At 30.6% G+C, this 15,403-nt stretch overlaps 1 protein-coding gene across 5 annotated transcripts in view; it reads right to left on the bottom strand.

Moving 5' to 3' along the window:
- The window catches only part of LOC134710089 (filaggrin-2-like), a 37,303-nt gene extending 24,628 nt beyond the window's left edge, over nucleotides 1–12,675 (bottom strand). For all 5 annotated transcript variants that reach the window (XM_063570280.1, XM_063570279.1, XM_063570278.1 and 2 more), the window contains exons 1-4: nucleotides 12,614–12,675; nucleotides 2,555–2,639; nucleotides 1,413–1,526; nucleotides 423–515 (exon numbers count right to left, since the gene is read on the bottom strand). In XM_063570280.1, coding sequence (XP_063426350.1) covers nucleotides 423–515; nucleotides 1,413–1,526; nucleotides 2,555–2,566 — 219 coding nt within the window. In that variant the 5' untranslated portion in view covers nucleotides 2,567–2,639; nucleotides 12,614–12,675. The remainder of the gene's footprint in view (nucleotides 1–422; nucleotides 516–1,412; nucleotides 1,527–2,554; nucleotides 2,640–12,613) is intronic.
- Between the last annotated feature and the right edge of the window lie 2,728 nt (nucleotides 12,676–15,403).

Consider the following 15,403-nt stretch of genomic DNA (forward strand, 5'->3'; position numbering starts at 1 on the left):
CATTTTTAATACCAATTGCTGAAGTATAATTGAGACTAAGATTCACCTATGTCAAGTTGTCCAATATGTACAAAATTGGCTCATGAGTACAAGTGTAACACATACAGAATGAGATACCATTTTTCAGGAACGAATCAATGAGCAGAAGGGAGATAATTCAATTTAATTTTCAAAGATTTGTTTTGCATTTTTACATTTTTCAGGCCAAGAGCACCTATTATATACTTTCTATCTTTTCCTGGGTGCATGGCAACCCTGGTTACTAATCTGGAACCTGTTCAAGGATTGGCTTGTATTGACTTGTATCTTCTGGTGAAGTTATGTAATATCAGAAGTATCTGTGTGGGAAATTACCTGTTTTTCTTTCTTAGGTGAGTTACTGCCAGAGGGATCTGTTGGGGGGGATCAGTGTGGGATATTACCTGTTTTTCTTTCGTAGGTGAGTTACTGCCGGAGGGTTCTGTTGGCAATGGCTTGAACAAGGAAGCTGCTACTTTCTTGTCTTTTTGTATTTCCTAAAAAATTAAATCAAATATAAATGGTTAACTATTAAATACCAATGCTGGGTTAAAACAGATTTTTGTTTTTAAGAAAAAGTCAGTTATAATACATGTACAATGTACCAATTTATATCCTTTTTTTGGCACCTTAAATTGTCAATTACTTGAAATTAAACTTATATTTCCAATTTTTATTGTAATTCTATGAAAAATGTATGAGAAATATTCTCAATGTGTTTTTACCACATTGATCCTCCTCTTTAAATAATATCTCTTTTGACACCTGAAATCAGCATGGGTTATTTTTTAATATTTTTTATTAAATAATATTTTTTTTATCGAAATCCTAGAACAAATTGATGTTTCGTAAAATCTGTAAAATTTGAACAAATTTCATGCTTTTCATTGTAAATTTACCCCCGCCCCCCCCCCCCTTTCAAACATAATTATCACAAAAATCAATCATGTCAACAAGAATCAATTTTTATAAAGCATATGAATTTAAAAGTAAATTTTTGTTAGAATACTAAATGCATAACTTATAGTGTGAAAGAATGCGTCTTGAGTCTCTTGACATATATGTATAATTTGGGATTTTTCAACAAAACTTCAGTTTTGTCCAAATTTCACAATAAACAAATGAAAAATTCCTATTTTAGGTATTTAACCAGTGCTTTAAAATTCCAAAATTGGTTTTGAGAATGTAGTCAGCAATCATTTGACCTTAAGCTTACTTATAGACAACAACCCGACAGAAGTTACAGATCAGACCACAGTGAGAGGCCACCAATGGATCTTCAATGCAGCGAGAAAATCCTATACCTTGAGGCAGTCATCAGCTGGCCCCTAAATAAAATTGCGTACTAGTTCAGTGAAAAGTCTGAACATAACCACTGTGTTAAACCACATTACCTCATGTCTTTTTCTTAAGGCGTCATTCTTTTTTCTTATTTCTTCCATCTTTTTATTTAGTAAGGCTTCCCTTTCCTCCTTGGTCAGGATATCAAGGAACAGCTCTGCAGATGCCTGAATACCACAAAATAGTACCATTGATTACATTTATTTTTGCTGACTCAACAAAAAATGTATTTTTCATGAATACTTAATGATATCATGATTTTGATGAACATTATATGAACAAATTATACAAGCATATAGGAAACTTGAATATTGTTCAACACTTAAATCTTATGTTAAATATTCCAATGAAATCCATGACAATTATTATCCTTTAAAAATATCAATGAAACTCCAATAGCACAGGACATAGTCACACTGAATATACAATATACAAGTTAACATTTTTCAGTTGATTATATGGACCAGATGCTGCCACTAATATATGTATGTTTATTTTTTAAGAAAAGTACAGTCATTCAAAACTGCTTTTCTATCAATAAGAATATATGGGAAACACAAAGATATTTATAAATTGATTTGTTGAAAGAATGTCAAAAATGTGTGCTTATTCATTAGAATTCTTAAAAAAGAAATACATGTTTCCCATTTGTGTAACTGTCTAGGACTTATATTATTGTTTTTAAAAAAAAATGTGTGTAAACAATTTTAAGATTTGTGATACTGTAAAGTCAGTTACTTTCACGGGGTAAAACACAATTTTCATTTAATTTTCATTTTGGTGGTTATTATTTTGGCATATTCAAAACTTTTATTAATACCTTTGTATGTACACTTTTAATTACGGGGAATTTATTTTGGTTATTTTTGTTCTATCCTGCAAAAATAAGCGAAAATTAAAAATGGATTCATACGGGGTCAGTAAAAAACCATGTTACCATATTTTGGCACCACACGTACATAATGACGTTAGGCATCACCCTTAATTGATTTGACTCACCCTCTTTGGAACTGTAGCTATATATATATATAGGGGGTCAGTAGCAAACCATATAGTATAATTCATAATAAAATACATTAGAAATAAATGCAACTCCTATGTAAATTTGAGGTAAAGACATGTGTTTTATAAACATATTCTAAGAAGAGAATTTCAAAGAAGTACTACAGTTTTGTGTTTCAGTTTGTTTACCCACCTCATTAGCCATGATTTCTATCTATACGGGAACAAAGTGGGAACAGTTTCAGCAGATGGCCATTAGTATGGAGACTAGCCCATTCCTGAAATTAAAAAAACAAAATTATACAAAAAAATGTCTACAAGCTAGACTTACAAATAGTGCCAAAACTTCTACACAACATTACTGTAGCTAAAATCTTTACACCCGTAGTAAGATTTTCTGAAATGCAGAAAATTACCCACTAACTGCAACTTAAACTTTAAAGTCCCATCTCACACTAAATATCTGGCAACATTGATTGCTTGCCATTGAGGACCATGTTTTTGCATCTGAATGTTATTTTTTTTACATGTTTAGGGGTTGCTCAATATATGGCAACAAAAATACATATGTTTCCATTGACATTCTGACAAACATAAAGTATGTTGCTAAGACAAATACAATGTACTTATACAGGAATTTTTAGAACCTGCAGTTCTCAATATATAAAGAAATATTTCTACAGTATAAAAATTAAATATATATTATTTATTGTATTGTATTATGTCATGTATGTTGTAATACAAATCTTAACCCAGACTTAATCAATAACAGAGAACTGCACAAACTTGTAATGGGTCTTATTACACATTAAAGAAATTTCCACAACTAATCATAGAATCTGCTCTATCTATAAAGGTAGGCAGACTAACAGCTGTGACAATATATGTGAGATACACCTATGAGTGTATTAGCTCCATCTGTTATTTCTAATTTACACCAAGATATTATTGTCTATGCAGACTGATTGTTTTGATTGTTTTCAATAATTTAGGAAGGGGGGTCAGCGATTTGATCATATGTTATTGAAAAGCATGATTAATGTACGTAGGGTATCCAATTTCATCTACAAAAATAAAGGCCAAAAAAAATAATATGAAAGTTCATTAAGAATGTCTAGGACATTATAAATTCATTTAGAATGTCTAGGACATTATAAAAGAATGTTAGATTGTTGTCCTATTTTGTTCAAAGTGAGGCTGGGGTAAATTATTTTTTTTGCTATTTTTGGTACAGAATCTAGGATATTGGATATTCGGGTTTATTGAGTGCAATCGCTAAAATAAACACAACCTCATTTGCTACAAAATTTTGAACAAATTTTACTATATAATTACTTTAAATCTTTTTTTGTAAAAACACATTATTAATTTATAGATTAATCAATTGCTTACCTCCTAACTGTGGTCAGGTAAGTGTGGGCCCCAAAACAATCATTTTAAGGGGTGGCCTAACAAAGTCCAATGAAATCTGGTACACCTCATAACAATACCTTTGAGCCATTTATAAAATGCAAAAAACATATGAAATAAACAACCAAATGTATAACATCCTACATCTTGTAAAATGCCTCTCCTTCAATTTTAACATTACTTACTTATCACATGATCCTCAGGCTGACTGAGAAACTGACAAATTTACTTATCTATTCAAATATATTCTGCCAAATATTACTCACCCCAGCAGGTCAATTAAATATCTATCTGGTAAACTTTTACTTATGTTTATAATCTACATGTAACTGATTTAAATACAATATCCCCTCCATGATACTGATGATTCTTATTTAAATGACCAGTCTACAACAATAAACTAATAATATAAATTCTTTTTAATTTGTTGAAATTATTTTTAAATGAAGAAACAAAATCAGCATTTTTATCATAAATTTTATTGCTTTTCCACCTTGGGGTTTGATAAAAAAAATTACACATTTTTGTACCATGACAAGAACTAATCTAAATTAAATTTTAAATATTACATTTGGAAAATTTTAAATAAATATTAATTTTTGTATACAGTTTGCAATTGATAATGTAAAGTGTAATTATCTCACCTTGTACATGTACTGCCTTTAATTTGCATATAACTCTAAAGGGGATAAAATGGCCAAGATCAACACCCTCCCCCCTTTTAGGCCCTTTAAAAATTTCATTGTACCTAGCCACAATTTATCAATTTTAAATATATTCTCTATTGTACAATATTACAGACAATAATTACATTTTCATCAGCTAATTAAACTAATATCATCATTACAAAGATGATACATTCATTCATACAATGTGTGGAACAGCTGGGAAAATAGAAATCTGCATAATTAACAGATGTGCATCTGTTATCATAGAGCACTGAATAAACTTATCTTCTAAATCATATTTACTATCTGTATATACTACAAACAAAACTTCACAGAGAGGAGGGGTGACATACATGACCTAGACACGAGACTTCACTTATATCTGTACATACTACAAAGAAAGAGAGGAGGGCCTTAAAAGTTGACCTTGACACAAGACTACCTACTAAACCAGTACTTTATGTACCGGTATATGTATATACTACAAAAAAAACTTCACAGAAAGAGGGGCGGGTCTGAATTATTATAAGTTGACCTACATGTAGACACCACATTTTGTACAAAGAAAAAATAAAACAAGGCTCTTAAAGATGAGGTTTAAGGTCGACCTATATGACAGCATTATCTGACAATTATAGACTTACTTCTAAATCTTATATCATCTATGATACAAGAAAAATGGAGGGTCTTCCATGTGAGGTTGACCTTAACTCAGAGAGCCATAATATGTAGACATTATCTAGCATGAGACTACCTACTTAATAATCTTTAATATCTGTAATACTTAAAAAGAGGGAGGGAAGGGGGGGTCTAAGGACTTGACTTCTGTTTTAAAAGATTTAAGTTTAAGCAATAATTTAACAAATGTAATTATACATTTAAGAATTGAATGCTTCTTTTTGTAAATTTATTGGGTGGTAAAAGCGTTTACCGAAGTACATTTTGTATGAAGCGCACTGTTAACGCTTTTACAACCCTATAAAGTTTCAAAAAGAAGTATTCAATACTTATAATTACATTTTTTTAGCTAAAATCATGAAAACACGATTTTTATCCAGTTTTATTAAATTCACCTGTGCACTTTTTTGTGGGACCTCGTGTCATCCTGCATGATAAATGTTATTGTCTGATGCAATTGTTTATAAAATAACATGTTAGCCAATCAGAATAACGTATTATAATGAAACTTACATCTAATGTAATTATTTGTTCATAACTCTTGATAAAATCAAGAAAGAATTGACATAAGCTACATTTTTTATTTGTACATATGAAAATAGGAAAGAGATTATTGTAAAGCCAGTAGTACAGTCAACACAAATGAAATGATGGCCAAGTTTACATTCATAGCATGAGTAATAACTCTGTCAACTTGTTTGTCTGCCAAAAAGACATAGACTTTCCTAAAGAAATAATATGGAAAATATCTGAAATCAAACTGACTGTAAAATAAGACTATTAAAAATCAAAGTAAATGAAAAAATATTTTTTGGAAATTTAGCTTCAGCTAACTGATCTTAGATGTCAGAAAAAGAAGGTTATAAATGTTCACTATATATATATATTTTAGGGTGTTTGAAGTCCTTAAAAGACCTAAATCCTCTTTAGAAGGCTAGACCAGAATTTTTCAAAAGACAATGAAACATGTGCATTAAAGTAGAGTTGAGTTGAGGGTGAAACAGCACAGCTTTGAGGGATGAAGTTAAGTTCAAATTCTTTAAAGGAATTTATAACATTACATTGTACACAGTGTTGAAGATATTTTATGAATGACCTGAATTTAATTATCAGCTACCCTTGCTTGATATACATTATCCAGAAAAAATGTACATTCTTAAGATTATTTAGATGACCGACTTATTTTTTAATGAAAGCAAAAAAATGCATTTCAAAACGAAAAAAGCAAAAACATTTTTCTTCATTCAGATTTCTATATCCCTAGCTTATTTTCAGATGAAAGACTCAAAAAGTTTTCAGCTTCGTATATCATGTATATGTAGGTACATATTATTTTGACCTATCAATGAAAATACTATTGACAATAAGTACATGGCAGGTCACATACCAAAGTCTTCCCAGGTAATAATCATAGGTAAATAAAATATGTGCCTACAGGTTCAATTTTTAAATTCTTTTGATGTAATTGATGGAGTGGAACAAATATTTAGCAATAAGTAATATCAATGTGGTCATTATATATACCCCCTTGTTCCAATTGTCACCTACTCTGGTTTAAATAAGTATTTAGTTTGTAAAGTAATTGTTAAAACTTAAGAGATAATAATCACAGTATTGTTAATGGGATAATAAATTTGTTTTTTGCATTTTTTGTTGACCAGTTCAATCAAATTCTGAATAAAGCAAAATAAAAAGCTGAGGCCAAACCATTCAAAATGTCTATACCTTTCACACTTCTACATAGTGACTTTAGCATTAGCTTTGCTACCCTGGTAATTCAACACATATTGAATTTCAAAAAAGAGCCTACAGCCGATTACCTGAGCTTAGAAGTTCAAAATCATTTATTTTAAATTAATTTCTGATCTGAGTAACAGGGCATGCACATGTATGCCCCTTATTTTATTTCATTTTTTTTTATCACTATTCAAAAGAACCTTTGAAAAAAGTCCATTAAGTTCATTTGTTTCACTTCACTTCCAGCACTTTTAGATGTATTACAGCTGCAAGTCTTTTTGTTTGAAAAAGCCGAAGTCTTTGGATTGATTGATTGATTGATTGTTGGTTGCTTTACGCCGCATTAGCACAAAAAGGCTATATCGCGCAAAGTCTTTTGAGAAAACGGTTACAAATCCCTAATCTTTAGCTAGAATGTACAGAAAGCTTTATAACATACATTTCTAGATAAGAAACTGTTAAATGAGAAACCAATTCAATATTTGGCTTGAAACTCACTACATTTTGTATTTGAGGCATAAACCTGCTTCTTTAACCTAATATTACATGTGTATTATGTCAAGGTCATGTCCAAGTTATGACTTGGATTAAATTTGACCTTATAATGTATTGGTTTAAGTCAAGGCCAGGGATGAAAGGGTGCACAATTTTTTTCAATAAAAGAACCTTTTGTAAATGTACATGTATAACAATATCAAGGCCATGTAAATATTTGACAGATCAACATGCACTTGATTATTCTTACATGCACATTTAGCACATTGAAGTTGAGGGGTAAAGGTCAATGACACATCAATCAACTTTGAAACCTACATTATTGAACCTTTGACTAAAATTAACTGGAAACTTGACTAATCCAGACGTGCTCCAAAGTACATTGTATATTAACATCAATTTGAACCTTCGCAATATATATATATCAACTGAACATGTCTCTCTAAACAGAAAAAAAACCTCAACTTCTACTAAGGGTTCAGTATCAGTTATGCTGGTTTCACTGTACATGAGTGAGGAAATTATATAATCGCACAATAAAACAACTGTAATTTACAAATAATTTAGTTTCATTATGTCAATAATTCAAGAAAATATTGACAATTCTGTAGGCTAGCCACTACATGTTTATGTTCTTAGACCTGGCATATTCTAGATCTTTGTTTAGTATGAAAATTGTATTCTGAAAAATATATTTTTTATCACAGGATATTACTGATTTTAATCAATCTTACATGTATTCTTGCCAAATGATAGTAAGTAGAAGTGGAATAAATGCCAATGAGACAAAAAAAAGTCACATACACTACAGTGTAACCTGTCTTATCCAACACACTACGGGACCAGAAAGAAAGACAGACTAAGCTGGGAGTCAGAATACTGTTTTTTTTTTCTGCAAGGATATGCATATAAATTATTTTAGGACCATAAACATGTGTCGGTTAAAGCAGAATGTTGGATAAGCTAGACAGGTTGCACTGTACATTTAAAACCAAATAAACAAATCAATTAGTAACATTATCTAAACAATACAGTCTTTCAAAAATTGAAGGAAAAAAATACTGACAGAATTTGAAAGGTATTCAAGTAGGAACATGTAGAAAGGATTGGGATGGCTTTAAAAAAAATATACATGTATTGTAGCTTTCTGTTCATATATTATATATCAATAATGATTCTAATTGTTTAATGGAACTAAATCTTTATCTTGTTTTGATAATTACTAAAATGACTGTTTTCACATTCTTTAAATTTCAGATTTTCTGAATGTTGGTAGCCATATATAATCCTTGTAATATTGAAGTAAATGTTACCAAATAAATATTTTAACACTTATCATGCTTATAATACTGAAAATGCATATATATATCAACACCACATCTCGGTTTTTATTGTTTTTAAACCAAAATCAGGAAAGGAATTTATCAGAAGTGTTACAGTATCTATACATACATGTACATGTACCAAGTAATAAAATGAGAAATTTTCTTTACCGCTATATTTTTATGCATACACATGACATGCATGTACAGACAGTGGCTGGTCCATCGGGAGTAGAGGTTGTTAGCCCCCCTCCCCTGTTCAAATAATACTTTTTTTTAAATACCATGTATTCAGGTTAACTGTTTTTACTTTTTAGTATAAAATCTTTCAAATAATAATTTTTTACTATTGGGAATTACATGCACAGGCCCCTCTTTCTACCCTCGTTCAAAAACTTTGAATATGCCACTGATAGTGATACATGTACAATGATGTACATCGTCATGTTAATCTACCTTTAATATGATGATGATGAGAGTTTTTAACGACCTTGACTGGCTACATGCATACAGCACTCGCATAGTCGCCCTGGCTAACTAGTGCCTTTTGGGGTTGTGAATAATTATACTAATTTAATATAAAACTTTATTGTAATAGATATATATATTATTTCATTTATACATATACAGCATCATAAATCAATTAGCATCCTAACCTATAAATATTTCTGAACATACATGTATATCTGAACTAATGGACCATGGACTGTACATGTCCATTGATGTATTAATGACCCTAAGGTCAACACATCTAGTCATGATTGGACAGTATCCAAACATACCTGTACACAGGTATAATACATGTCTCATGAACCACTGCCAAAATATTTTAATTTATTAAAATTATGTAAATTTTAGATGTAGTTTGGTGTTACTTATCATTCATGTGTTCAAATGTCAAACCTGTAAATGTACAATGAATATATTTTTTTTTTATCTATAGTACATATAAAAACTCAACAAAGACATAACATGTTTTAAAAGGTGTTTGCACATTTATTTATCTCTTTTTTTTTCATTTTCAAAGATGCGATTTGATTGTTTAATTGCAAGTGACAAATCAAACACTGATATTTAGTTGTTTTATTTTTTAAGGTTCTAATTTTGCACATTCTTCATCAAATTTTGTTCAGTTCCCTGATTCTCTTCAAATCAATTCATGAGAGTGGTTACATTTACTATTTAATCTTTTATAATGAAAAAAGAGAAAAAGAAAGCCCTCGCTCAAATTTTCCGTGTTTCAATAGTCTTAGATGTTTCCCATGTTGTTAGATCAGTGTTCCTAAAGTTAAGTATTTTTCATCAGAACCATTGAATAAAATCATAAGATATCTATATCTGAATCAACACTTCCTCTCTCCAGAAAGTGTCACAATAAACTTATTCCTAGATAACAATTTTTGGAGGGCTTGTAGAAAAATCATCCAATACAGCAATGTTTTTTCATTCATAAATTTCAATAGCATAATTTATACATGTATTGTGCTTGTTATAAAAATCTAAAGTTTTCTGAAAAGATTAACCATGAAAGCATATTGATACATTTGATATTCCACACATATGATAGAGTTACTGTGAGATAAACTCCTGCTCAAGCTTTAAATGTATGTATGTTGTTTCATATGTAGGGATTTCTATCTTTTCTATAGATAAATACAATGTAGTAACATTCTTTATGGCGAGAAAGATTTCCCTAGGACACTGTCAAATGTTTATCATGATGTATATTTCCCTAAGTATCAAGCCAGTGAAGTCATATGTTTTCATTGGATAGTATTAAGATAATTCATTTCTCACAGAACTGTAGATTTTTCAAATATGAGAGCTAGTGTGCAATAAAATTCATTTTTGGATAGTTGAGTATCAAATAGCCCTCGTATTGGGTTTATATGAACATCAAGATTATGTTATGTATGTAATATAGACTGTTTTCTGTTTGACAGTCCGTATTTGCATATTCGTACCATAAATTGGTCCAGCAACTATTGTAATGTTTTTTTCCAACTTTTTATCGCACAAACTTTGTGATTAGATTTTATGGGAAAATGAGGCGAAAGACACCCATTTTTTATTTGATCATTAGGAAGATGTATATATGTAAACAGTTTCTGAAAAGGTATCACTCAGAGGCATTGAAATTCTAGTTTGACCCAAATTTTTTGGGGGAATGGGACATGATGTTCACTCCCCTTTTTGCAATATTTTATGGTAAATAAATGCAGAATGTTGCCATAGATACACATAAAAGGAATTATTTTTCACCCTTTTAACTTTTGAAAATCAAATCTATGGAAGATACTGATTATACAAGCATATGCACATGTACAAAATGTACAACACAAACAGTTAGGTTTAATTAATTTATGTATTAGAAATCCAGGAATAGGATATGATAAAACATTTTGTGGTTCATTTTCAATTTTATTTTCTAACTGTGGAGTGCTACCTTACTCTACCCTTTTTTATTTGGAAATATGCATCATTTTATCAAATTGGGAAATTTATAATAAACCCTGAATTTGAATGGAACTTCAATTTACGGTCTATAAATCCCTTTCAAGAGGCAAACCCTCATTTGAAATAGGACCCCTTACTTTCAGTGATGATACATAAATAGACCCTAAAATCTGCAAACATAGTCATTTTAGGCATGAAAAATGTTTAAATGAGTGTTTCTCATCTTGTATTCATGCACAATTACTACTGAGACTGCACTGTTTGGTAAAAAAGTTGTCTTTTTGGGAATAATTATAAGCCATCTTTTCCTAATTGGGTTTCTTCTCCAGAGGAGTTCCCAAATTGAATTGATGTTTAAATTTGCATACATCAAAATGGTATAACCAAATGTCCAATGTTTGTTTTTTATCCAGTTTTTTAAGACATGTAAGAAATGGATCCCTGAAACACATTTATCTGCTTTTTTATCGCATATTTATTTAAATAATGTAAGTATACTTTTTTAGAATGTCCCATTGTGATGTTTCAGCAGATTTTAATTTTTGATATTTATAAAATACTGCATGTGAACATTTTGTGTATATATCTAAATTTCTATTTCTATATCTATATAAAGTGAAAAAAGTGCAGATGCATTGTAAATGCCAAATCATAAAAATACAAATGGTTTGTCTCTAAGAAAGCTTGTAAGATTTCCACTGCTTTGTTTGCCTGGGATGCAATTTGTGTACTGAATTATTATATTATGGTATATATTCCTGTAGTCATCATGGTCATGGTAAATTCTATAGAGGGTCAGGCCACAGGCTGAATCCCCTGTGGATTTTAATCACCCTCAATGATCCATAGCTACAAATGTATAGGGGGTCAGTAGTTTTAAAATGGTATAACATTTTTTTCGCACGCTGGAATTTTTCTGAATTTTTTAGTACAAATCATGACGTCATGAAACCCCTCTGAAATTTAATAACCCTCTACGGATCCATTGGGGGTCACCAAGTGACAGCGGTTAACCTTTCAAAATGTGATAAATTATAATAATATAACCATTTGCCGTGTTAATTATCCATAGGAACACCTGAAAAACACCTTGTCATAGACCCCTGTGTTAAATCTTTTGGAAATTGGAATAAATAAAATTTCACAACTTTCTTTGTTTACATTGTTAATTTACTGTTGAAAAATAAAGGCAAAAGATACCAAGGAAAAGTTATAATTTGAATGCGAAAAAAATCATCCATGTATTAGTCTAGGCTATACCTCATTACCTGAGTTTAATACGCATGTTGTGAAGTACTGACTTTTTCACTTTCAGTATTTGGGAAATACACACATGGTATTTGAAGGCAATATACGGTTGATTTTGGGGTTAAATGCAGCATTAGACAGCTGTAGTCTAAAACTGTATATATAAATGCAAGCAAACCTGCATTTCTTTTTAAATATGCGATTAATACAAGAAATTCTTCACATTTTTTTACTTACGAAAATTAGCCTGCCAAATCCTATGACAGCCCAGGCACTTCTACCTTCACATTGGAGAGTTCACATGCCAATTAAGGTAAAGATAGGAAAGTGTTTGATGCGGGAAAATTTGAATATGTTTAATGGTATAAAAATACGAAGAATAGGAATAAGATGTTTTTGCCAATTACGATGCACAAGAAGAGCAGAATAATTAATAGAAATTATGATATGTACACATGATTACATGATTAATATTGAACATAATTATTGATTAAAAAATCAATAACTTTCTCAGATTACAATAATATTAATATTTGACGTATTTTGTTTCTATTTCTAAAATTATTTCTTTTCTTTTGTTTTTCTAAAATGGGGTATTGTAACAAAAAAATGTATTTCATCCTCTGCATCTTTTTGATATACCGCTTTGTTAGTACATGGAGTCAGAGACATATAATTATATGTCTCTGATGGAGTCTACTTTTTATTCTAGAAATTGGTAATAACTTATAATCAGGAACAGATATACATATACTGTTCCCAGCTTATAATGGACTATAGCGTTAATTTAATAATTGCTTTCAAAACGAGATATATACGAATATCAACAGTAGTCATAATTTTCTTCATTATTACTGTCTCGAGAGATTTTCAGTTTCTCAGATTTTTCACGTTTACATCAGAGACATATATACATGTGTATATATGTCTCTGTTTACATCAATTCGTACAGTGGGCAGTTTTTAATAGCCCAAAGTCAAGACACTGCATTTTCAACTGATCATTTTTCCTACTTCTGTTGAGCTATACTGAAGACCACTTCTCCACATCCCAATTAGTGGTAGGGTTTGGCGACTCAGTGCAAACTTTTTTTAATCCATGCATGTTTAACCCAGCCGGGCATTTTGTATGTGCCTGTTCCAAGCTTCTATTTCATTGCATGTTGTCGTTAGATGCTGTATAAAATATTTGCGTTTCATTCCTTAAATTGTATATAGATTAGGCCCCATTAGATTTCTCGTTTAAATTGTCTGATATCCCAATAATCTCGGCTCAAATTTTGTAATAGAGCGAGGTGCTCATATGCTTTACCATTCATACTTTAACCGAGAACATGTTTTATGTGTGTGTACAGTAGTCTTTAGTGACTACGTTGATTGAACCCTTTAACTCAAAATAAAAGCATTAACATGATTCAGTTTAGTTTGGTTAAGATTTGCTTCTAACCAGTTATGTTGTCATCGAGTTTCAAATTGATGTACATATCGTGAATGCTTGCAAATGTATATATACTAGTATACATGAATATACTTGTATATAGATTTATCATTTTTTTTGTGAATTAATAAAACATATACTATATGTTTCATAATTCTATTATTTTCTGTAGATGAAGCTGAGTACTTTCTGTTGCTGAAGGACCATAATTTAGTCTGCATAGGTATCGTCCACTTATAGTATTTAGAGTTCCGACAGTTGTAATCCCTCAAGCAAGAAAGAACAACATGCATGCATGCTAATGGGAAATGAAAATCGTACTGAAGAAAAACAGGTCAACGGCAAAGAAAAAAAAGACAATACTTAGGCCAATAGATATGAAGGAAAGATAACACTTCGGCCAAAGGAATGGAAAAAGACAACACCTATAGGCTAGGCTATAGGAAGAGAAAAAAGACAACACATTCATAGTTAGTTTACCCGTTCATTTTTAAAAATTATCTGTCATTTAGGGGCCTTTTATAGCTGACTATGCGATATTAGCTATGCTTATCATTACAGTTCGTTCGGTATCCTTGTGTTGTTAATTTCAATGCCATTTGATGTCTTTTGAAGAGTTGTCTCATTAGCAATCGTACCACATTTCTTTTTTATACTTATTACCGTCGTGATAAATTTTTGTTATGCACAGTCATTTACATCCGTTAAGAAATTATGTAAAAGCTATGTTGTACTACATGTGTACTACCTTGCCATTTACCATCTTAAAATGTTTATGCATTTGGCAGCAGTGTGAGAAAATAGCAGTCACATACACTTGTTTAAAAATAATTAAATCTTTACTCTCTCGAAAAAACAACAACATTTTCCTTCTTTAAACTTCTATCTTCAAATTTATAGAGAAATTGTTTTCCTTTTATATATTCTGAATGTTCCTCACTTATTCCCATTTTAAATGTTCTATATGTTCCTATAATTTCCCCTTGTTTTAATGTTCTATATGTTCCTTAATTACTTAAATTCTTTCTTTTAAAAATAATCTATATATCCATAACATGCTTCCTTTTTAAGTGTTCTAATGTTCCTGTAATAACAATTGTGGCTAAATTTGGTTAAATTTGACCTAGTAGTTTCAGAGTTGAAGATTTTTGTAAAAGATTAAAAAAAAAATGCGAAAAATTGGTAAAAAAAATACTATAAAGGGCAACTCCTTAATGGATTAACTGACCATTTTGGTCATATTAACTTATTTGTAGATCTTACTTTGCTGAACATTATTGTTGTTTACAGTTTAACTCTATCTGGAATAATATTCAAGATAGTAACCAAAAACGGCAAAATTTCCTTAAAATTACCAATTCAGGGGCAGCAACCCAACAACTCGTTGTCTGATTCATCTGAAAATTTTAGGACAGATAGATCTTGACCTATTTAACAATTTTATCCCCATGTCAGATTTGCTCTAAATGCTTTGGTTTCAAAGTTATAAGCCAAAATCTACATTTTACCCCTATGTTCTATTTTAGCCATGGCTGCCATCTTGGTTGGTTGGCCGGGTCATCGGACAAGACACCCAAATGATGATTGTGG

This window comes from Mytilus trossulus, chromosome 3 (assembly GCF_036588685.1).
Source record: "Mytilus trossulus isolate FHL-02 chromosome 3, PNRI_Mtr1.1.1.hap1, whole genome shotgun sequence".
Taxonomy (NCBI): Eukaryota; Metazoa; Mollusca; class Bivalvia; order Mytilida; family Mytilidae; genus Mytilus; species Mytilus trossulus.